We start from the raw sequence: 25,959 nt of genomic DNA, 5'->3' as shown, positions 1-25,959 counted from the left end.
TCCCAGTCTCATCATCCTTCCCTCATTTCCATCCATGCCCCACTCCATCTGTCTTTTCTGAGACTGATTCTCCAACCAAGGACCGTGCATGGAGATAACCCAGAACTTCATCACAGATGTAGCCCATGGTAGCTCAGTATCCATGTGGGATCCATAGTAATGGGAACAGGGACTGTCTCTGACATGACTCAGTGGCTAGCTCTTTGATCACCTCCTCCTAAATGGGGAGCAGGCCATAGAGGAAGACAATACAGCCAGATCTGATGATAGGCTAGGGTCAGATGAAAGGGGAGGAGGACCTTCCCTATCAGAGAAATTTCAAGAAACAAGATTTGTGTTTTGTGGCTTCATACTGGGCTCAGATAACTGCACCTACATTTCACCTGGTACCTGTGAACACCCTGAGAGAAAAACAGTTAACAGATGGCAAACTTTGTGGAGCAGGGTTTTTAGCAGCCATAGGCAAATGGGAAGGGAAACAAAACAAAACATCTGTATTAGTAAAGATTCTCTAGCTGAACAGAACAAATGGAATGAATGTACATATGTAGAAAGTGGGTTTTTTACAATGGCTCACAGGCTGTGTTCCAACTGGTCCAACAATGCCTGTATACCAATGGGAAGTTGAAGAACCCATGTTACAGGATTATTTAGTTATACTGTGAACCCTGAGATGGTATCCTGGAAAAATCTGTCTCTAGTTGTAGTGGTTTAGTGTAAGCATATACCTTTAATCCACAAGCTCTCTGTTGAAACAGGCTTAGATAAACTCAACCATAGGTCAACAGGCCAAGCAAGCATCCAGTTGGGAAAGATTCACATGAAATAGAATGTAGGGACATTCAGTTTGAGAGGATTTTTAAAAAGCATGGAAGGAGAAGTAGTTTTTGTTTTGTTTTGTTTTCTGAGCCTTTGGCTGAGTAGGAAGGTAGGCTGGGTACTTTCTCTGCCTCCCTGGGATAGTAAGTTTTCACCCAGGTATCTGACTCCAGCATCTTTATTGGTGACATCATGTTTTGGATTTTGCTTAAAAACAAAACAAAACAAAAATACAGTAATGGTTCAGCCAATGTAGCTGGATGTCTCAGATGGTCTTCAGTATATACCATAATTCTTAAAAAATAAGCTTTAAAGCCAGGTTTAAAAAAATGAGCTTGCTAGACAGAGGTAGGGCCAGGAGACAAAGAAAAAGAGCTGCCATCTCCAATATTATATGTATGTATTGTGAGTGTGTGTGTATATGTATGTATGTTACCATCAGAGACTGTGGATGAGATTAAAGGTGGGTTTTATCACATCAAAAATCTAGATCTAGATTGAAGAGTTTTTCTACTTCACAACAGTTTGGGTTTTAGTTAATTCCAGACATATAGTCAATTTGACTGCCTAGAATAGCCATCATAACAGTGAAAACAGAAGAGCTGAGAAAGATTTTTTTTTTCCTGTGGCAGGAAAGGAGAGCATGGGAGTCTTTTCCAAAGCATGATTTTCTTTAATAAAGGAAGCTTTGATGTTTTACTTAGGGAATCTGGAAAAGTTCAATTATAGGTTTGCCTGTGTTAAAGCATGCTAAGTTAAATCATTTTCTTAACATGGTGGTAGTGTATAAGGAGATATATTTAAATGCATCTTAGCTCAAAGTCATGCAGAAACATATGTAAATTATAAAAGTGGACAGAAATGCCTCTGGAATATTCATCTTGTACCACAAGGTCTTAGATGAAAATAAGGGACAGTAGAAATCATTTGCATGAGGCCAGCGCTACCTGTCAATCATGTTGTATGATTTCACAGATAGAAGTATCAAGGCCATTTTCTCACACATACAAAGACAGAGAATACAGATTCAGAAAATATTAAGGAAGTCACCTATCAGCACCATGGACACTATTCTTAGAGGAGCAGCTTTGCTGAGCTAGTCTAACTTCACAATGAGCCTGTTTTTGCCTATGAGATGGCTGGTTCAGAGGAATGCTGCAGCTACTTTCATACAGAAGTAGAAAGAGTTCGTTTTAACTAGCCCTGGCTGCTGTCTGTCTCACTGCTGTGATATCTCTGTAGAGATTACTACAATTTTAAGCTTTATTTTTATTTTATATACATGGGTGTTTTTCTGCGTGTGTCTATGTTCAGTAACAACAGAAGCCAGAAGATGGCAGGAGATGACATTGTCTGGAATTAGAGCAAATGGCTAGCTACCATGTGGTTTCTGGAGATGGAACCTCTATCTTCTGTACCAATATCCATTGTTTTTTAACTGCTAAACTATCTCTTTAGCCATGTTCTAATTTAAAATGTATTTTTATATATTTTAATTAAAATATATTACATTGCTTTACTCATTTCTTGTCCTCTCTCTATCCCTTCTTATTCTTCCCAGGCGAGTTCTTCCATGCTAAGTATGGGTGAATAAGTATGCTCAAATATTTGAAGAAAACTTGCTGAGTCCCTTTCTGTTGATTGTGTATATATGGTTTCAGGACTGACCATATTGTATTGGAAAAGCAATTAGGGAGCTCATCCTTGTTTGATGCTAATTATCCTACTTTCAGGAAAACTCCACTTTGAACAACAGGATGTTGAACCACAAAGGTCCTTGTACCCACAGATCACTAGGGAAACCAGGAATGTTAAACATGCAAAGGCCTCTTCTCAGTGCAGAAGATAAACTATCTGCATTCAATCCAAAAGGCTGGGAGTGGAATTTGTTAATGACCTCTTTACTAGCTGTGGGGGCAGACCTCACCTACCTCTTGCTACAGAGGCAGACTTTACCAAAATTTTCCAGAATGATTATCTCGGACTATTTCTTTCCTAGACAGTTACCTATCTGAGTGACCAAAGATGTGCCCCTATATGTAAAGGGTGACAGAATACCCAGTTTTCTATGATCTTTGGATCTTGGAGGGGACAGATGCACCCCTATCTGTAAAGGGTGAGAGGGTACCCAGTTTTCTATGAGGACAAGGTAGGTATGTTGTGCCCGATCTGAGAGATACCAAAAGACCACTAGGAGTCCAGTCCATTGAAAATCACAGAAGGATCTTTATTCAAGCTAAATCTCAGGCCGCCAATCTTCCCCAACATAGCAGGTTAGAAACTGAGGCTCTGAATCTCAGGGAGGCAGACTTTTTAAAGGAAAAAATGGCAAGCGGGGGATTCCAAGCCTTAGAGCTACAGAGAAGAATAAGTTTTGGGTAGGAGGTTCAGCAACCTTTTGGTTAATTGTTCCAAGCCACCTGGCCAAACCTACAGATAGCAATCTCTATGATAGCCAGCTGGGTGGAGTGGAGGATCCACTAACACATTCTGTGGCATTTATGATAACATGTGGGGTAGAGGCCTGGTTATAATTATCTATTTACACATTTTGTGGTATCCACAAAACCTGCAGGGGTGGAGGGCCATGTGGCCCTTTTTGGAACCCAAAGGTGGTGACCAAATCATTCCAAGGTCATTCAACTTAAGATAGAGTCTGAGAAATAAAATGGAGCCACCCCTGCCATCCTCAGTTCCTTCAATACAAACAAACTGCATCTGAAAAGGCCAGAATGAACCTGAGTTCTGTGTTATTTGTATACCACTAGCTTAAGACAGTCACACTGTGAATCCCAAATCTGTCTATAGATTAAGAAATTCTGTTGCCCTGGAACTCAGTATGAGTGGTGAAATTGCCATCCTGACTCACAGGGACCCATAGCCCTGCTAATGCATTCTCTAGTCCATGTCTCCTCACAAGTGTCAGTGGATGTTCCCCTGAACTGTAAAAGACTGAAGAGCTAGCAAAGAGGGAAGCTCAGGCAGCAGGTCTCTATGAGTTTGAGGCCAGAAGGGTCTATGCAATGAGTGCAGGTGTCCTCAGACTCCCAAAGAAGGCCTTTTGCACAACAGGAGCACTGCAGACACAATGGATTGTCACAGGACACCGCATAGATACATGCAAATTTTTAAATGCTCATGGTGTGTACTGTTCGGCTTTAAATTGAATGAGTGCAGATGAGAAATTGGGTAGGTGATGCATTTTCCATTGTCAATGGTTTTTAAACTATGAGAATATTCACTCCGAGGCATTCCTGAGACATAAACAAAAGGCTGGGAAGATGACTCAGCAGTTAGGACATTGGCTCGGTCGCCTCCCCACTATCTCCCGGGCCACCACGTTTCTGAACTGTAAACACAAAGCGGCAAAGCACAGGAGCCATTTACCCCTTTTGTTGATCAATACAGGGCTCACCAAAGTCAGGGAACTACAAACAATCCCAGAGTGCATTGTGCCCACAGCAAGCTTCTGTGAGAACTACAAGCATGTCTCCTCAATGAGAACTACAAACATGGCGGGCTGCAGAGCAAAGACTTCTGGGATTGTTTGCAGTCATCTCAGCTTATGGCCAAGCTGTAACATGATGCAGGCGCAGAAATACAATTGGCAACCTGGACAGGAAGTCGCCCCGTTTACCACCGCTGCAGAGGCCCCTGACTGGGAAGTTACCGGCCGACCAGGGCACACAGCATTTAATAATCAAGACCTTTCTAGGAGCATCTCCGAGACGTCATCAACCCGCCCACTGGTAATGGAAGTAAACACCAGCTGCTGGAAGTCGCTGGTGTAGAGGAAGAATGTGCAGTTTGAATTCTCCTGCTCAGAGGCCGTCCAGCTGGTCTATGGAAAAGGAATCCTGGGTTCTCGGCCCCCCTTTTTTGGAATTGCGGCCCTCCCAGTCAAAGCAACGCTGCTCTCTCGGGAAGGCAGAAATGGGCTCACCCTGATGCGTATTTTTAAAGATTAAAAAACAACATCAACAACAAAAGGCGGCGCAGTGACATACACCTGGGATCCCAGCACTGGGGAGGCAGGGGCAGGCGGGTCTCAGTGTGTTCCAGACCAGCGTGCTCCAGAAAGCGAGTCCAGGACAGACAGGGACACAGAATCCCTATTTCTTTCCCAGGTGCCAGGTTGGATCCCCAGGGACAACAGGGTGGTGCACAAATGTCTGATTCCCTCTGGTGATGCGCACGTGTCCATGAAGACAGAGCGCTCCTGCACCTAATAGCTAGATTTATATATGTGATAATTTTAATACTATATATTTTAATTTAGTAAAGACAGAACTGTCTTGAGTACCCACATCCTCTAGTCCTGTGGCATCGCTGGATGAACCACTGAACGATAATGGCCTTATTCCGCCCTAAGCATGGAGGGACCCTGTGCCAGAATTAAGCTCAACGGAGTGGAGGGGAGGGGGATGCTAAGGCGTTTACCTGGGCCCCTGCACCTGTATTCAACCTCTAAAAGTTGTTGCTGCAGGCTATGGAAGACACAGGTTTTCCCTTAATTTAGAAAAAAAAAAAAAGCCTGAGAGAATTTATTCCAAATTTTAATACAAACAAGTAATTGACCTGTATTATACATGCACAACAATTTCAGTTCCTCTCCTCTGGTCACACACAAAAAAAGCAAATAGTGTACATGACACTACTTCACTCTTGGAGGAAAACATGGCTGTGCTTTGGGCTGGTTTTGTGTTTCTGAGTTTTCTGCAGTGCTGTGGCAGTTATGATCCCACAGGTGATAACACATAGGGTGATCAGGTGTACCCACCCAGGTACATAAAGGGGCAAGGTGCAGCAACTTTGATACAAAGGATAAAGACCAAACAAGCCATTCCCGGATGTGTAAATGGACAAACACACACACACACACACACACACACACACACACTTGAGGACCACTTCATTCCTTCTCAAATAACAAGGGTTCCAAGTCCAGATGTAGTTTTGAACAAGTTTTGTTTCATTTTCATTTTAATGGCCCATATATAGATAAAAAATTGGCCAGGGATTTGGTTCTGGCTCCTGATTGGTATCAAATGAGAGCAAATTCCCACTGATCTCCATTTATTGAGGAATATCTGAGGATGCATATGTCTTCAGTCATGGCCTCTTAAAAGACTATCATATTATTTAGTGTAGTTTAAATAGCAAATGATGATGTTATTCCTATTACTCAATTTCATCTCTGGTGAAAATTCATATTCTGAGGAACATGTGGAAGGTTTTCTAAAAGGACTCTCCCCTACATGCACCACTTTCACACACTCAAAAAAATACAGCATTATTCTTTTCCCATGTCTGACAAAATCATAATTTCTGAAGAGCCTACGCTGCCAAAAACTCACTAGCTAGCACCCAGAACACATGCACCTATCATGAAGTATAAGAACCTTTGATACAATGACCATCATCATGTACCAAATTGGCCAGTATGAACCAGACCATCAGTGAGGCTGCCCACTGACCAGTGTTATAGTGGAATTCAAATAAAATTATAGTCTTTAGCCCAATAATCACTCTGCATGGTAGACTGTCCAGGTGAGTCAGTGAGGGTGACTTGTGCTTGTGAGAGTAGCATCACTCTCAGCAGCCACAGAAGTAGACATGCAGCTCAGCTCTTCCTGCCAATCTTCACATTCTCCCAAACTGTGCTCAGCCTAAACCCAGAATACCATCAGTACCCCTACCTTCCAGCTAGCTCCAAATGATAGTGAAGCATCTCCAACTGTTCCAAGAACATGAACACTGCCTGATGTGTGCTTGACATCACTGAACCAGCCAGGAAAATGTCTGTTATTATCCTGGAAGTAGGAACTGCTTGGCTTTCACCACGATCATACAAAATGTTTAAATAATGTGACATCTTCCAAAATACACAACAGAAAGCATCAATGTAACTTGGTATTGTTGCTTTTTTCCCCCTCTCATTCATCACAGCAAATTCTCAGTGTAGCTATGATTTTCTAGGTCCCAAAGTTCCTTTCTTACAATCCCAGTATCTTCTCAAACCAAAATGAATGTTATAACCCAGCAGCTATTTGTTTCCTACTGAGGAAACGTAGTTATCAAAATGGAATTGGTGAATTCCTTTTTGATGGGTCACCCAAGCTGGTGCACCTCTCCAAAGAAGATGGAAAAGAGTAAATTCTCCAGGATGGTGTCCTAAAGTGAATCAAGTATGGCAAAGCATGATAACAGGAGCCATGTTGGACCTGCCTTGATTTCCAGAGTCTTCAATATTTCACAAGGACAAACAGTGAGGTCAACCAAATCTCAGCATACGGTTCCTATATTATCATTTAAGATATGCTCAGGAAAACAATAGGTTTTTTTATTAGGATTTCCCCCAAATACCTTCACATTGGCTGTTTTTGCACGAGGTGCCCACAAATACCCAAAGTCTCATGGGTCTGAAAAAGGTAAGAAATAATGGTCAGAGAACCAAAAAACACCCTTGAGAGAAGACAAATCCTGTACAATTGGAATAAGGACACAGAAATAAACCCACACTCCTACTAAAACTTTACTTTCATCAAAGACAAAGCCATACAATGGAAAAATGACAGCATCTTCAACAAATAGTGGTGATCTAACTAGATGTCTGCCTGTAGAAAAATGCAAATTGACCCCTTTGTATCACCATGCAGAAACTCAAGTCCAAGTGGATCAAAGACCTCAACATAAAACCAGAGACTCTAAATCATTTAGAAGACAAGGTAGAAAAAAGTCTGGAACTCATTAACATGGGAGACAATAGAACAAATCAGCACAGGCTCTGAGATCAACGATTAATAAATGGGATCTCAAGAAACTGAAAAGCTTCTGTAAGTCAAAGGACATGATCAAAAGAACAAAATGGCAGCCAACAAATTGGGAAAATAGCAACACCAATCCTACAGACAGAGCATTAAAAATTAAAAATATACAAAGAACTTAAGAAATTAAACACCAACAAATCAACTAATCCAATTTAAAAATGAGGTTCAGAGCTAAACTGAGAATTCACCACAGAGGAATCTCGAATAGCTGAGAAGCACTAAAGGAAATCATCAACGTCCTTAGTCATCAGACAAACAGAAATCAAAATGACTCAAGGATTCCATCTTACACCACTCGATTGGCTAAGATAAAAAACTCAAGTGACAAAATATGCTGGTGAGGATGTGGTAAAAAGGGAACATTCCTCCACTGCTGATGGGAGTGCAAACTTGTACAATTTCTCTGGAAATCAATCTGGTGCATTCGCATAAAATTGGGAATAGTTCTACCTCCAGACCCACCTATATCACTCCAGGGAATATATCTAAAAGATGTTCCATTATAGAACAAGAACATTTGTTCTGCTATGTTCATAGCTTTTTATTCATAACAGCTAGAAACTGGAAACAACCTAGGTGTCCCTCAAATCTAGAAGAATGGATAAAGTACTTCTGGTACATTTACACAATGGAATACTAATCAGTTATTAAAAATAATAATTCATGGAAACTGCAGGCAAATGGATTGAACTAGAAAAAATCATCCTGAGTGAGGTAGCACAGACACAGACAGAAACACAGAGTATATACTCACTTATGAGCAGATATTAGACCTATAATACAGGATAACCGTACTACAATCCACAGACCTAAAGAAGCTAAATAACAAGGAGGGTCCACAGGAGGGTGCCAGAATGTCGCCCAGAATAAAAAACAGAATAGACAGCAGAAGTGGATGAAGAAAGGGAACTGAGCAGAATTTTTTTTTCTGACTCTAAGACAGGCTATTTATTGTCCACAAAAGAATCTTTTTATGTTTTTTTTTTTTGCCATAAATATAGATTCTATTTTATGTGAAATGGTTGCTTTGGATACAGTCCTCTCGTATATATATCTTATGGCACTGGACATATTCCATGAAATCATAAAAATTTTGGTTATTGAACTTGCCATATTTTTACATATTTACACATATATCTTACAGAATTTCATCTCACACTAGGAAAACATTTGTTGAAAGACATTCAAATTAAATGTCTTCAAATGAGTGCTTTCAGTCTCCAAATCATTTAAGATACAGATATATACACATACACGTTGTCAGAACCTTTTTCTATTTTAATTTGTACTTTCAACTATAAGGTGAAAATGTTTTATTGGCTTGATAACAGTGAATTACTACCAATAATATAAGATCCTGAGGCTACCCTTGCTTACCAGTGAGGCTTACCTGGCATGGAAGAAGCCGGTCCATGTTTCTGTATGCTTTAGGTCCCATTTCAATTTTGCTCAACAGAGTTCTATGGAGGGCACGGGCCACTACATAAACTGCATACCATATGGAATAGCTGGGCTCAGAAACGGTCACCACATCATTTTCTTCTGGTTTAATCTCTACAGAAATTGGGTATGGGTCATGATTTTCACATAGCAAAGCAGGAGGTGAGCAATTAAACCTGTCAATCCAGAATTTATGGAAGTAAAAATCTCCTGGGTACTGGGAGGCTGTAGAAGACAGAAAGTTCATTAAGCCAGTGATAGCTCTTGTTTTCGAATATGAGAAGCTTCCTCTGAAAAGGTTCATCAAGTCATTCCTATCTGATAGGGACTCAAAATAAAATGTGTTGGTTTGCCATGTTCTACACCTTCCTTCTGGTTGAAAATAATTTATTTACCATGTGAAAAAACTTCAGTTTCTTATATGACTACAGAATACCTGCACTTTTACCTGTGTATGTTGGTTCAAATTCAGCAAATCAACAGCAAATAGTACCCAAGTTTCAATTAGCTGGCTGTTTTTCTGCACAACCACACAAATCTTTCTTTCTTTCTTCCTTTCTCCCTTTCTTTCTTTCTTCCTTCCTTCCTTCCTTCTTTCCTTCCTCCCTCCCTCCCTCTCTCTCTCTCCGTCTCTCTCTCCTTCCTTCCTTCCCTCTTCTTCCTCCTCCATCTCTTACTTTTTCTCTTTGCCCATATGTATATGCCTTTAGAACAGCAGAGGTGGCCAGATCCTTCTGCATTGAGTCCCCAGCATCCTAACAAGTAAGCCTAGTGCACCTTACCTACTCAACCCCCAGCCCCCTAAACATTATTTATAGGGTCGTCCCTGCTCGTGCACCTGCGGGCCAAAAGAGGGCGCCAGAACAACCAATACAGGGTCGTGCACAGCCTCACCCAGGACCGGGTGCACCCATCTCCCCCAGGAAGCATGCAGGCCTGGAGGGAGCGGACGACTGTGCGTCTTCTTGTCCCGCCATCCCCCTGCCTACAGTTCTGCCCCCGCACCAGCAGCTCGGGGACTCCAGGCAGATGGATGGAAGGCGAGGAGTGGAGAGGGGAGGGAGGCGGGGAACCCCCAAATCCCTCCTACTCCCCTTCCTCCCCGCCACCACCCCACGTGTGAGCAGGACTATGATTTCATAACTGCTTGGGATAAGAAGATTGCTGACCTGGGAAAACCGTTCCGAGTAGCAGCGCGTCTCTGGCGGAAGTCCCGCCCCTTAGGGCTTCGCTTCCAGATCCGCCCTGCAGACTTTCTGGCTTGGAGGCACAGAGGCCTCCCTGCCATCTCCCTGGCCCACGGGGCTGTAAACACAAACCCTCTACTCACAGACAGACCTTTATCCCTTCGTTTCTCACTTCGGAGCTCTTGCTGGTCACGGAAGTCCCAAGAGTCCCAAGATGAATCGCGGCAGAGACTCAGAGGCGCGAGAACTACAAACATGGCTTCGGAGCAAGGACTTCTGGGATTGTATACTAGAACTACAAAAATGGCGTCCAGGCGGCGCCATGCATACTGGGATTGTTTGTAGTCACGAGCCTGCTTCTCTCCCTCTCTGTTGCCTGGACCGTGGCCCCAGAGTCGCCTACAAATCCCAGAATCCGCTGCGTGCCGTTGCCAGCATCATTTGCATGTGTTCCTTAGGATTACCACCATTTGGCTTGGCGAGGAGCGTGGAAGTAGGCGCGGGAAACCTCTTTGTCCTCAGACCCCACACAGCCTTTCCCCTGCTCTCCGTGTCTGTAAATCTCTCTGCCACGCCATACCGTCATAGGGAGCAGGAGCTTTGTGACGTCATTGCCCCGCCCCTTGTCCACGAAGTCAACACACTTAAGCTGCTCCTGCTACTACAGTAAAAAGTCCTGTCCCTGGTAGCTTGTCCTTGGGTCTCTGCACCTTTGATTATGTCCCTGGGAGTGAGACACAGACAATATTTTTTTTTTACATGAATACCACTCTGCCTTCTTTTGGAGGGGGACTTTTTTTAAATTTTTTTATTAATTACACTATTCATTTTGTATCCCCCATGTAGCTCTCTCCGCCCTCCCTTCCCAATTCCTCCCTTCCTCTCCCCTTCTCCACACATGCCCCTCCCCAAGTCCACTGATAAGGGAGGTCTTCTTTTCCTTCCTTCTGATCCTAGTCTATTAGGTTTCATCAGGAGTGGCTGCATTGTCTCCCTCTGTGGCTTCTCCTTTCAAAATGGAGTCACCCAAGCTAACTTAAACTCTTCAATCACATAAGTAGAAAAGTAACTAAGATACCATGCACACATGATATATACCCAAAGTTAAAACGTAAGATTTTGCTGGAGACATAAATGTATTCTACTGCCAATCTGTGACTAGTGTTTCCCTTCTGTATCGCTTGTTTTGACTGGAGTATGTTTTCACAAACTCCACAGGAAAATGAGTGTCACAAATTACAGGCTAAAAATCGGGACTGGAGAGATAGCTCAGCAGTTAAGAGGACTTCTTGCCCTGCCAGTGAATTGAATTTAGCTTCCAGCATTCATATTGGGCTACTCCCAATGGTCTGTAACACCAGATCCAAGTGATCTGACACCCTCTTCTGGCCTCCGTGAGGACCCACATTGCTCTGTAAACACACACACACACACACACACACAGAGAGAGAGAGAGAGAGAGAGAGAGAGAGAGAGAGAGAGGAAAGTGAGAGGGGGAAAGGATAGGTTTGTGTGTGTGTGTGTGTGACAGGATCTCCCATCTGTATTGTCTTTTAAAATCACATATAAACTAAAATGACCTTGATCCAATCATCTTGCCTCTAACTCCTGGGTGCTTGGATTCCAGGGGTGCAGCACCACACCTCAGTTCAAGCATTGGTGAAGATGGGACTCAGATTTTCTTGTGGTTGCTAAGCATTTGGTCAACAGAGGGATCCTGAGACCATAGGTACCATTTCTCTGTAAAACAACTTAAGTCTTTTCAAGGGAGAAAACTAGTTCAAGCTCAAGGCATGTGCTCTAGGCCAGGCACATGGTCTCACTGTGGGAGATGGAAATGAGGTTTACAACAGGTGTTAGTTAGCTTTTTAAAATGAGGTTTTCGGTATTACACATCAGTGCCTGTGATTATGTGGAAGTGTTCCATCTCTTTGGATAAGCTGCTGTATTAAGATCAGTGGTGTGGGATTGCAGAAAAATCACAGGCCTGGCCAGGCTCAGGTCCAGCAAGCCAGGAGGCAGATACAGTAAGGTGCAGGCCTCTTGGACTGAAAGGCAGGTCTCAGCCCAGTAGGTGCTTCACCTGAGGTCAGGAGAGTTTGTGGATATACTGCACTATCCAGCCACCAGAGCTGGCGGCCAAGCCCTGGGAATTCAATGGCAAATCTCCAGAGAGGAGGGGAGTACTCCATCCCCCCAGGATAAATGACTGACAAATTTCAAGTAGCCATGGTGGAAAGCTGATTATATCATGAAACACAATTTTGTCATTTTGTCGTGTGATATCAAGGATTTATAAACCTTGGGCCATGAGAGGGGCTTAAAGGGTACATGTGTTTGATTGCCTGGGAATAGAGATACTAGGGATAGTTGATTTACATATTGTGGTACAGTACCTCATTTGCATGTAGTATCACAGTACTATTACAAGGAGAATATGTTAATTAATGATCCTATTCATGGGGGAACATCTCCAGGTAAGATCTCCTTACGATAGGGTGGAGTATTTTCAGGAATCCACAGGTGCTTGCTGAACAGGTTTCTTATCAGGAAAAGGACAGGCCTGTAATCTTCACTTAAGGCTATGTGATGCTCCTTATAGGATCTGAGGTTCCCCAGATCAGGCAAAGAGAGAATCCCACTGAGAAAGTGAGTCCACTGTTACACACCAAGCTCAGAGGCTATCTGGAATTGTCATACTACAAAATTATATTCAGAGTTCCCCAACTGAGGTTCTGCAACAACTCCTCAGTATCAACAGTTTGTTTAACAGTGCTCCTTATGCATTACCAGCCTGTCTGTTGGCTGTTCTGTGATGATGAGAATCAAGGCCAGGGCCTTCTGCCCCGGCAGGTCCTCTAGCAATCACCAACATCATTTTGTTTCCATTATCAGTGACAGCATCTTATATACTAATGGTTTTGCATTTCTGTGAAGATTTTTAAATTGTGCAAACATATATTTTAAATATATTATATCATAAAAGAAATCATGCCTTGTCAACACCAAGAAACACTTAAGAGCAGTCAAGGTCAGTATGTAAACTGTTACAAGACTGAAGGACACACTGGCTGCCTGAGTCAACAATCCTTAGAAACTTCTCTAGGTTGTAGAATTCAGTCAAAAATAGTTACAAGAATCAGATGATAGTGTCTTTAGTGAAGGAAAAGGAAAGTAAGAATGTCCAGATGAAAGAACACAGAAAATCGGAGAAAACTCACTCTTGCCATTTTTACACAACTAGGGTCTTACACAACAGGGTCTGACAAAACTTATGTACCTAAAATAAATCAATTTTAATTTCTAAAGAAAAAAATAACATATAGAAGAAGAAAACTTTAGGAAATTACATGTGCGTGTGTATTGTCACTATTTTCATTATCTTATCCTCTAGGATGCCAGAAGATTACATTCGATATCCTGGACTTGGAAACATACACTTCTGAGCCCTTGATGTAAGTGCTAGGAATTAAAATTGGCGTCAAAATGGAGTAGTACCACTAACTCTCTAGTTCCCAATGATGTCATTATAATGCAGAGGGTGAAGATACTGCATTACCCCTTCTTTCTCCTAGCACTTAAAGGTGATGAAGACTCTGATAAATGGCTGCTGGATTTCTCTCCCTTTGTGAATGGACTTCCCATATTCTTATTGTCATTGCTACCACAGTTCTCTTGATATGAGTAAATGTAACAAAAGGCTTTGTTGAAACCAGTCAGATTATATTAGAAAAATATTCATTATTTGAGATATAGCCTAACTTTTTGGAATCAATCAGAGACAGGATATGTCTACATAGCCATGGCTGTTTCAGAACGCAATCTGTGGATCTCGGCATGGTGGCACACACTTGTAATTCCAGAACTCAGGGAAGAAGAGGTAAGCAGATCTCTGTGACTTTAAGGACAGCCTGGTCTAGAAAGTGAGTCCAACACATCCAAGGATACACAAGCAAATTTTCTCTCAAAAACAAACAAATTCCAGATACACCTGCCTCTGCCTCCTTCAGCAAATCCTACTGGCCTGCACCACCAGAACTGGAACTTGAAAGAAAAATTCTCAACTTCATATGAAAAAACAAATAAACTCAGAATTGCCAAAATGATCCTATACACCAACCTATTGTCTGGAGGTATATCCATCCCTGATCTCAACCTGTACTACAGAGCAATAGTAATAAAAACCACATGGTACTAGCATAGAAACAGAATGGTGGCTCAATGGACTCAAATTGAAGATCAAGAAATAAACCCATACACCTACAGTTACTTGATTTTTGACAAACCAGCCAAAACCACATAACGGAAAAAAGACAGCATCTTCAACAAATGGTGCTGGTCTAACTGGATGTCTACATGTAGAACAATGCAAATACATTCATATTTAGCGCCCTACACAAAACTAAAGTCCAAGTGGATCAAAGACCTCAATATAAAACCAGACACACTAAATTGGCTAGAAGAAAAAGTGGGGAAGAGCCTTGTCCTCATTGGCACAGGAGACAACTTCCTGAACAGAACACCAACAGCACAGGCTCTAAGAACAACAATCAATAAATGGGATCTCATGAAACTGAAAAGCTTCTGTAAAGCAAAGGACACTGTCATTAGAAGAAAAGGATAGCCTACACACTGGGAAAGGATCTTCACCAACCCTGTATCTCACAAAGAACGAATATCCAGAATGTATAAATATCTGAAGAAGTTAAAAAGCAACCAAGTAATCCAAATAAAAAAAAATGGTGTACAGAGTTAAACTGAGAATTCTCTGTAGAGGAATATAGAATGGCAAAGAAACACTTAACTAAATGTTCAATGTCCATATTCATCAGGGAAATCAAAACTACCCTGATATTTTACCTTACACCCATCAGAATAGCTAAGATCAAAACTCAAGGGATGACACATGCTAGAGATATTGTGGAGAAAGGAGAACCCTCATTGACGGTGGGAATGTACCTTTGTACAACCACTTTGGAAATCAATCCAGCACTTTCTCAGAAAATTACGACTAGTGCTACCTCAAGATCCAGCTCTACTACTCCTGAGCATATACCCAAAAGATGCTCAAATATAGAACAAGGACATATGTTTATAGCATTTTCTTAATAGCCAGAATATGGAAACAACCTAGATGGCCCTCAACAGAGGAATGGATATAGAAATTGTGGCATATTTATACAACGGAATACTACTCAGCAATTAAAAACAAGAAAATCATGAAATTTGTAGGCAAATAGATGAAACTAGAAAATATCATCATGAATGAGGTATCCCAGAAGCAGAAAAACACATATGTAATATACTCACATAAGTATATAGTAGCCATATAAGGTGAACATACTAAAATGTATAGTACTAAAGAAGCTAAAACAAGGAGGACCCTATGAGAGACTACAACCTTGATTAGAAGGACAAACAGGATAAGACTTTGGAAGTAGGGAACAGAACACAGGGAACAGGACAGGAGCTTCCACGGGGTCCACTGAAAGACTCTACCCATCAGGGTTTTGAAGGAGATACTGAGACTCATAGCCAAATTTTGAGCAGAGGGCAGAGATTATGGAAAAATGGGGAGATAAAAGGAGCTGGAAGGGACAGGTGCTTCACAAGGAGACTAACAGAGCCAAAAAACCTGGTCCCAGGGTGGCCTGCATAGACTGATACTCCAACCAACAACCATGGAGGGAGAGAACCTAGAAGCCCTGTACATAGGAAGCCCATAGGCTGCTCAATTTCCAAGTGGGTACCCTAGAAAGGGGTTCAGGGGATCTCTCTGAAATGGACTCAGTGGTCAGCCTTTCATAACCTCTCCCTGGGGATGGGGGATGCAGCCTTACCAAGCCACAGAGAAAGATGCCATCCCTGATGAGACCTGATAAGCTAGCTTCAGATAGAAGAAGAGGAGGTCCTCCCCAGTCAGTGAACTAGGTGAGGGGTATATGAAGAGTGAGTCAGACTGGGAGGAGACTGGGATGGGGGTGGAGGTGGGGGCTACAGCTGAGATACAAAGTGAATAAATTGTAATAAATAATAAAAAATAAAGCAAAATATTTGAAATAAAAATATTAAATAATAGCTTAAAATTTTTCCTGATTTATCTATAAATTATACTTTTACTATAAGCATAATTTTCACACCCCAAGAGGCCAAACTATAAAGAGAAAATCAAGAAAAACCATTAAAAAAGGGTGAAGGACATGGAAAAATTAAAATGGTGGAGAATAATAAAGTATTTAAAGTTTTAGAAGAATGTTCTATGTTCTGAGACTATTGCTTCAAGAACAAAAAAGAAATAAACTTTATCACATAAGGAAAAGCTGAAAGTGTGTATTTTTAATCATCTGCACTATACAAAAAGCTATCAAAAAATTGCTGCAGCCTTCAGCTTTCAGTATATCTGGAAGTAGTAACTATCACTAAATTTTTCAAGAAGCATTTCTTTGTAAATGTTCCCAGGCTGTTAGAGAATTCTAAGCCCAAAGGAGTGTGGACTCAATTTGCAAGTTTTGAACTAAATCACTGAGGTCTTTTTCCTTCAAAGTCTTAGTAAACTACAAAGAGAGCAAAGCTTAGATTTTTGGTAATCCTTACACAGTCAGAACGTTCTTGCATGCTGAATACACAGGCAAGGACAAAAAGAATGAATGCTCTTGACAGAATTCCTCTAACTGTGATGCTGTGGTGTATAGTAGAATTTCCAATCAACTGTGAACTGTCCACACACTTTTTCAAACATATATCATATCAAAACCTTTCCAGAATGTTAATTGTTCATGGAAGCTCCTAAAGCAAACATTATGACATAAAAAAATGGAATATTTTTATTAAAAAAATGTTGCAGGGTAAAATAGAAAACCAATAGGATCTTGTGTGAAAATCAGTAGAAATAATTATTTTAAAGGAACTGAGTTTATGTTACAATATTGTTTAAAGACATCAGTGAGATTGCTGATGTACAATTCTGAACATTTGCCACAGTTGAAATCAGTCAAGGAGAGGCAAGAGAGTATTCCTATACAGGAATATTTCTTTTTCTCTGCCTGAAGATAGACGTATCTGGTTCAGCAAAGCTGGTGAGAGTGTTCTCCAATTTATGTTACTGACTAGTACTTAACTTTATATTACACCTTTTTGTTTAATTATTGTTTTGTATAACCTAGACCTGGTATAAGAACATATCACTTTGGTGATCTAAAATTTCTTAATAATAAACACCTTTGTTATTCTAGGACAATTTCTACAGTGATATGTTAGAATATTGACTCTAAATGTGTTTTATAACCCATTGTGTTTATGAAAGTCAAAGACACGGTTATTCTTTCAGCTACATTTCATCCTGTTCTTAGGAAGGAATGCTCTGAATTCTACATAATAGTTAAACTGATGATCTGCACTGAATCCAATTGTGTAAAAAACAATATTAGAAGAATAGAAAATTATTTAATAGATAAGGGTGTAACTCATTGTGTAGTATGTATGAGGTCATGTGAGGTCATGAGCTCTATCTTAAGTACCATACAGTTAGTCTCTCTCGCTCTCTCTCACACACACAATCAAGTCTATAAAGGTGATTTTTAAGCAGAAGTTACATGAAAAGACATCCTTATGCCTAGGAGATTCACATAGATATATGGAAAAAAAGACAAGACTATATAGCTGGGCTTTAAAATAAGGTGCTAGAGTACACATTGAGAGAAAGAATACAGGCCATAATTAAAAATGTAAAACGTCACCAATCAGGTAAATATGAAGATCAAATGTTAATCCTTTGTAATATTTTGCTTAAAATTTGTTTATATTAATTTTCTATTAGAATTATTTATGATTAGACAAATTTATTTTACAATATAAGCAATAGTGGAAAAACACAGAAGTCTATATATAAGCAATAAGAACCAGGAGAAAACAGTTTAATTATGGTAGGAATGTTTGGATTGAAATTGTATGGGAGTGGATCATTTAACAGTAGTTTCTCTTTTTTGGCACTGTAACTAATGTGGAACAATCTTGCTTCATATTGCTTTCTACATATCATACTGTAAATACTTTTTTTTCTGTAAATACTTTTATGTGCATGGAATACACATACTGTTTCTATATACCACTGCCTAAATTCTCACTCTCTCTCCTCTACCCTATTCTTATATCCCCATATTTCATTATTCTACAAACTGTCTCTCTCCTAGTCATGAACATGTAATGAATGTCATTTTTGGTTTTATATTCACATACAGTGGCACAGTTTATGATGTCCTCAATGAACATCTTCAGTGGAAGGGGTTTCCTGTTTCCCTTATTGGCATCGTTAATGGATCTGCTCAAATGCAATAAAAAAATACAGTAAAGTGAATCTGTAAGTAGAGTATTACAAGCTAATCACTGTCAATATTTTATCAATATCATCTTAGCTTTAAACACATCTTCAGGACTATGCATTATTAGAATTGGGAATATTCAAAAATGTTTCAGAAAGAAAGACATGGTCATATAATAGCACATTGATCTAGCAAGAACAGCCAGTCTTCAAAATTTTTGTCTGTGAGGGAAGGGCAGAAACCTCCTTGACTTCAAAGCAGAAAGCATCAGATGATTTGAGCATACATGGGAGAGTAACATCTACCGAGTGGAAATTAAAATGACTCTGGAGAAAACTGCTCACTCCAATAGAAAGAGGAGATGATGAAGAGCATAGCATATAAAACTCCCTCATAATAAAGCAAAATATGCATTTGAACAAGAAAATTTAAAGCAGTAGCTAGGAAAGATCTAATCAACAGCACATTTGAAAACAGTCCATCAAATACATTTTTGTAAAAGAAATAGAGCACAGACTGCCATTCCTTTATCAATGAGGAATTAAAATGAGTAAAATACCTTTGGGGAAAAAAGTACCACCACTCTTTCTAGTCCATAAAACTATAATTTAAAAAGTGAAAAAAAATAGACTCTTGAAAAATGCTAAGGTATTTAATATTATTCCTCATTAAAAATAATATAAAGTCAATTTCCATCTATAAGCATGCAGGTGTAGCTGGCATTCTTCACATGATTGGGCTGCTGTTAGATCTGTTATTTCACTGGAAAACATACATGATAGGAATTAAACAATAGTGGTGATGCTGGTTGGAAATGTCTTGTTCACATAGAAAGGAATTATTATTTCATTATTCACACTAATGCAAACATAAAGAATGTGACCTTTGGTTAGAACACACACTTAAGCAGGGAAAACACCTTTTATGATAAAAATTTATCATTATTTTCTCATATGAATTTAGCACACTAAGATTTCATAAAGTGAAAAGTATTATATTGAATGAGTTAGACCACAGTTATATTGAATATATTCCAAGGGTCTTATCATTTTGTTGATGAACATTTTTTTTTATCCAAAGTACAACCCTTACCCATTTCTCTATTCTTTTCTACAATCTTTTTTAATTGATTTACTTTATTTATTATAATTTATTCACTTTGTATGCTTGTTGTAATTTCCTCCCTCTTTTCCTCCCAATCATGCCCTCCCTCCTCCTTCGCCTCCCCAGGAACTCCTGCCCTTCCATCTTACCCTAGCCCATCAGGTCTCATCGGGACTGGCTGCATTGTCTTCCTCTGTGGCTTCATAAGGCTGCCCACAACCCCTCATGGGGAAGTGATCAAAAAGCCAGCCACTGAGTTCATGTCAGAGACAGCACCTGTTCTATATAATAGGGAACCCCATTTGGACACTGAGATGCCATGGGCTACATCTGTACAGTGATTCTAGACTATCTTCATGTATGATCCTTCCTTGGAGAATCAGTCTCAGAAAAGACACCTGGGCCCAGATTTTTGGTTCTGTTGCTCTCCTTGTGGAGCTCCTGTCCCCTCCAGGTCTTTCTGTCTCCCCCTTCTTTCATAAGGTTCCATGCACTTTGCCCAAAGTTTGGCTATGAGTCTCAGCATCTCCTTCGCAAGATCCAGCTTTACAACTCCTAAGCATATATCCAAAATATCCTCAAATATATAACAAGGAAATTTACTCAACCATGTTCATAGCAGCTTTATTCATAATAGACAGAATCTGCAAAGAACCAAGATGTACCTCAAAGGAGGAATGGATACAGAAATTGTGGTACATTTACACAATGGAATATTACTCAGCAATAAAAACAAGGATATCATGAAATTTGTAAGCAAATAGTGGAAACTAGGAAAGATCATCCTGAGTAAGTTATCCCGGAAGGAGAAAGATACACATAGTATATACTCACTTATAAGTGGATATTAGACATAATATACAGGGTAAACATACTAAAATCTGTATACCAAAAGAAGCTAAGTAAGAAGGATGACCCTGGGTAAGATGATCAATGCTCATTCACAAATGCAAATGGGATAGACATTGGAAGAGGGAGAAAACAGGGAACAGGGAAGAATCCTACCACACAGGGCCTCTGAAAGACTCATTCCACTATTCTTAATTCTATTATTTTATAGCCCTATGCCAGGTACTGTTTTTCATTCATAAGCTAAAATGTGAGTTATTTCAGATTTCTGAAAATTGTGATCCTTGTTGCCAGGAACATTCAGATACATTTCACTTTTCTTTTGCCATAGTTCTACATCCATAAATGGAGCTGCACATTCATACTGAAATTCTCTGTGAATGATTCTTGACAAGAGACTCTCACCTTTCATGTTTCCACTATTAACTGCTTACCCACTTTATATTCTGCCTGAAACCACTCTTATCAGAAGGGTAGATTATGCTTGTGGCCCTCAATATGCAAGTGTAAAGAGATAATACATCTAATATCACCAAATTAAAATGTGACACAGAAACATCAAAGGAATTTGGTTATATGCATTATTGAAAATGCCTGGTGCGGGAGGAGGGGCAAGATGGCGGAGCCGGGAGGACTCTCATTCTGAGCAGCAGCACAGCAGGATCAGCACAGTGACCAGCAATCAGAACTCTCGGCCATAAAACACAGTCATTGTGTTTCCCAGGTGAGAGGATACCCCACGGTGGGGGATTCAATCAGCTTTTAACTCACCTGGCTAAACCGCGGAAGAGATCCCAGTTCCGCCAGACGCTTGGCTGCCGGCCGCCAGCCCCAGCCCCAGCCCAGAGCCACAAGCCAGTGTCTCTGGTCACGGTCCCAGACTGAACCTTGGGCACCACACTATCAGAGACTGGAATTTTCAGTCGAGAGATAACCCCAGGGTACAGGAAACGATTGGGACCGGCCTTAGGTCACCCAGACATCCCCTGGAAAAGACTCGGGCGGGTTCCACGGGCACCCCAGGAGCCAGCCCGGAGCCAGAGCCGGGGACCCAGGTTCCAGCACAGAGCCCTGCCTGCCTGCGCGCCTGATTCGCCGCCGGAGATAGAAACGGCGGGTCTGATCTCAGAGCACTCAGCTCACCCCCAACCTGAAAAGGTCCCCGGAAAATTACCCAGCTTAGGGAGCAACTCAGGCTCCCAAAAGCCGCAAAGGCAGACACAGGCAGTTTCTGCGCACCAGACAGCTGGCAGAGACTGAGCCGCCATCACACAGCTGTGCTCCAAGCACAGGCAATTTCTGCGGCCAGCCAGCTGGCAGACACTGAGCAGTGTGCACCAGCGCAAAAAAAGACACTAGGAGTCCGAGTCTCCAGAGAATCCACGGGGAAGGAAGGAAACTGTACTGATCTAAATCACCCAATCCTTCCCTAGAAAAAGTCTAGCAGTCTAGTGGGGCCGAGGCGCCAGCACTCAGCTGTGCTCCAGACACAAGCACAAACAGCTGAGGCGCGCCTGATGTCCAACTGGGTCACAGCAGCTGATCATTAAATTTGCAACAAGAAACCCAGAAACAGGGCAGTTGCCCTCAGGACTTCCTGGGTGAGAGGAGAACCCTCTCGACTAACAAAGACCACAGTTACCACTCAGGTCTATATCCCTGAGGTGAGCAACTCCTGAAAAAACACCAGCCATCCAGGGACTATACCCAAAAAGCTGAGAAGACATCCTTCAGGAAAAACCAGCTTTCTGCAAAGGGGATTCTCTCCACCACAGGATCCCCAGGAACCACCAGAAAATAACCCCAAACACCTAAGATAACACAATGGGTAGAGGCCAGCGTAAAAGCTCAAGCAACAAAAGACAGAGCAATATGGCATCTCCAGAACCCAGCTACCCAGGGGCAAGTAGCCCTGGACACCCCACCATAACTGAAATCCAAGAAGATGACCTAACAAGTATGCTCATGAAGATGATAACAGAGGAAACAAATAAGATTCGTAAAGACATAGAGGAAGATAAACTCAAACAGAATATTGCCATCCGTAAAGAAATAGAGGAAGCTGCAGCCAAACAGTTTATGGCCTTTAGAAAGGAGATGCTTAAAACACTGAATGAAATGATAGAAACAGAGTTGAAGGAACTAAAAGAAAAACAGGAAAGTACAATCAGACAGGTGAAGGAAGTAAACAAAACAACTCAAGACCTGAAGATAGAATTGGAAAAATTAAAGAAAACACAAATGGAAGAAATAATGGAAAGGAAGAATCTAGGGAAGAAAACAGGAACTACAGAAGTAAGCATAACCAACAGACTACAAGAGATGGAAGAAAGAATCTCAGGTGTAGAAGATACAATGGAAGAAATCGATGTATCTGTCAAAGAAAATGTTAAATCTGAAAAATTCCTGACACAGACCGTCCAAGAAATGCAAGACAATATGAAAAGACAAAACCTAAGAATAATAGGTATAGAGGAAAAAGAAGACTCCCTTCTCCAAGGCCCAGAAAATATTTTCAACAAAATCATTGAAGAAAATTTTCCCAAGCTAAAGGAGAGGCCAATTAGAATACATGAGGCCTACAGAACACCCAACAAATTTGACCAGAAAAGAAAATCCTCCCGCCACATAATAATCAAAACAGTAAGTATACAGAACAAAGAAAAAATACTAAAAGCTGCAAGGGAAAAAGGCCAAGTAACATATAATGGCAAACCCATTAGAATCACACCTGACTTTTCAACAGAGACTATGAAAGCCAGAAGGGCCTGGACGGATATCATGCAGACCCTAAGAGAACACAGATGTCAGCCCAGGCTACTATACCCAGCAAAACTCTCAGTCCTCATAGATGGAGAAAACAAGATATTCAATGACAAAAACAAATTTCAACAATACCTACAAACAAATCCAGCATTACAGAAGACACTGGAAGGGAAAATACAACCCAAGAAAGCTAGCTACATTCAAGAAAACACAGGAAATAAATAACCTCACTTCAGTAAAACAAAAAGCAACCAAGCACACAAACTGATGACCACAGCCAACATCAAAATCAAGAGATCTAACAGCCACTGGTCATTAATCTCTCTCAACATCAATGGACTCAACTCTCCAATAAAAAGACACAGATTAACAGAATGGATACATAAACAAAACCCAGCAATCTGTTGCATACAAGAAACACACCTAAGACACAAAGATAGACATTACCTGAGGGTAAAGGGTTGGAAGACGACTTTCCAAGCAAACGGACCCAAGAAGCAAGCAGGAGTAGCCATTCTAATATCTGATAAAATAGACTTTCAACCAAAATTAATCAAAAGAGATGGGGAAGGACACTTCATACTCATCAAGGGAAAATTCCACCAGGAAGACATCACAATCCTGAACATCTATGCCCCAAATACAAGGGCACCCACATTTGTGAAAGAAACATTGATAAAATTTAAAGCACATATAGATCCACACACATTAATAGTGGGAGACTTCAACACCCCACTCTCAACAAAGGACAGGTCAACAAAACAGAAATTAAACAAAGAAACAATGTCTCTGACAGAGGTCATGAATCAAATGGACCTAACAGACATTTACAGAACTTTACACCAAACACAAAAGAATTTACCTTCTTCTCAGCACCTCATGGAACCTTCTCCAAAATAGACCACATAGTGGGTCACAAAGCAAGCCTCAACAGATACAAGAAGATTGAAATAATCCCATGTATCTTGTCTGATCACCATGGAATAAAGCTGGACCTCAACAATAACAGAAATAACAAAAAGCCTACACACACATGGAAACTGAACAACTTGTTACTAAATGACAGCTGGGTCAGGGAAGAAATAAAGAAAGAAATTAAAGTCTTTCTAGAAATCAATGAAAATGAAGACACAACATACCCGAACTTGTTGGACACAATGAAAGCAGTGCTAAGAGGAAAGTTCATAGCACTAAGTGCCTTCAAGAAGAAATTCGAGACAGCTCATTCAAGCACCCTAATGGCTCACTTAAAAACCCTAGAAAAAGAAGAAGCAGACACACCAAGAAGGAGTAGACGGCTGGAAATAATCAAACTCAGGGCTGAAATCAATCAATTGGAAACAAATAAAACAATTCAAAGAATCAATGAAACCAAGAGCTGGTTCTTTGAGAAAATCAACAAGATTGACAAACCCTTAGCCAGGCTAACTAAAAGGCAGAGAGACACCACCCAAATCAACAAAATCAGAAATGAAAAGGGGGATATAACTACAGACACCGAGGAAATCCAAACAATCATTAGGACTTACTTCAAAAGTCTATATGCCACAAAATTTGAAAATCTAAATGAAATGGACAATTTTCTTGATCGATTTGACTTACCAAAGCTGAACCAGGACCAGGTAAATCAACTAAATAGACCTATATCCCCCAAAGAAATAGAAGCGGTCATCAAAAGTCTCCCATCCAAAAAAAGCCCAGGACCAGATGGCTTCAGCGCAGAATTCTACCAGACCTTCAAAGAAGAGCTAACACTAATTCTCTTCAAACTATTCCACAAAATAGAAACAGAAGGAATATTACCAAATTCATTCTATGAAGCCACAGTCACCTTGGTACCTAAACCTCACAAAGACTCAACAAAGAAAGAGAATTTCCGGCCAATCACCCTTATGAACATTGATGCAAAAATACTTAATAAAATACTTGCAAACCGAATCCAAGAACACATCAAAGATATTATCCACTATGACCAAGTAGGCTTCATCCCAGGTATGCAGGGGTGGTTCAATATACGGAAATCCATCAATGTGATCCACCATATTAACAAACTGAAAGAAAAAAAACACATGATAATCTGCCTAGATGCTGAAAAAGCCTTTGACAAAATCCAACATCCATTCATGTGTAAAGTATTGGAGAGATCAGGGATACAAGGCACATATCTAAGCATAGTAAAAGCGATATACAGCAAAACTATAGCCAACATCAAACTGAACGGAGAGAAACTTAAAGCAATCCCACTGAAATCAGGGACAAGACAAGGCTGCCCACTCTCTCCATATCTCTTCAACATAGTTCTGGAAGTTCTGATAGAGCAATAAGACAGTTGAAGGAGATCAAGGGGATACAAATTGGAAAGGAAGAAGTCAAATTATCACTATTTGCAGATGATATGATAGTATACGTGAGTGACCCCAAAAACTCTACCAGGGAACTCCTACAGCTGATAAACACCTTCAGCAAAGTGGCAGGATACAAAATTAACTCAAAAAAATCAGTAGCCCTCCTGTATACAAAAGACAAAAGGGCTGAGAAAGAAATTAAGGAAACAACACCCTTCACAATAGCCACAAATGACATAAGGTACCTCGGAGTAACCCTAACCAAGGAAGTCAAAGACTTGTATGAAAAAAATTTCAAGTC

General features: G+C 40.7%; 1 protein-coding gene across 1 annotated transcript in view; it reads right to left on the bottom strand.

The window, feature by feature from the left end:
• The window catches only part of LOC132651271 (zinc finger protein 556-like), a 37,886-nt gene extending 27,351 nt beyond the window's left edge, over positions 1-10,535 (bottom strand). The window contains exons 1-2 of the mRNA XM_060376506.1: positions 10,428-10,535; positions 9,040-9,314 (exon numbers count right to left, since the gene is read on the bottom strand). Coding sequence (XP_060232489.1) covers positions 9,040-9,314; positions 10,428-10,533 — 381 coding nt within the window. The 5' untranslated portion in view covers positions 10,534-10,535. The remainder of the gene's footprint in view (positions 1-9,039; positions 9,315-10,427) is intronic.
• Between the last annotated feature and the right edge of the window lie 15,424 nt (positions 10,536-25,959).

Source organism: Meriones unguiculatus (assembly GCF_030254825.1).
Source record: "Meriones unguiculatus strain TT.TT164.6M chromosome 13 unlocalized genomic scaffold, Bangor_MerUng_6.1 Chr13_unordered_Scaffold_44, whole genome shotgun sequence".
Taxonomy (NCBI): domain Eukaryota; kingdom Metazoa; phylum Chordata; class Mammalia; order Rodentia; family Muridae; genus Meriones; species Meriones unguiculatus.
The sequence above is the reverse complement of the archived record's forward strand: the minus strand, read 5'-3'. Positions and strand labels throughout refer to the sequence as shown.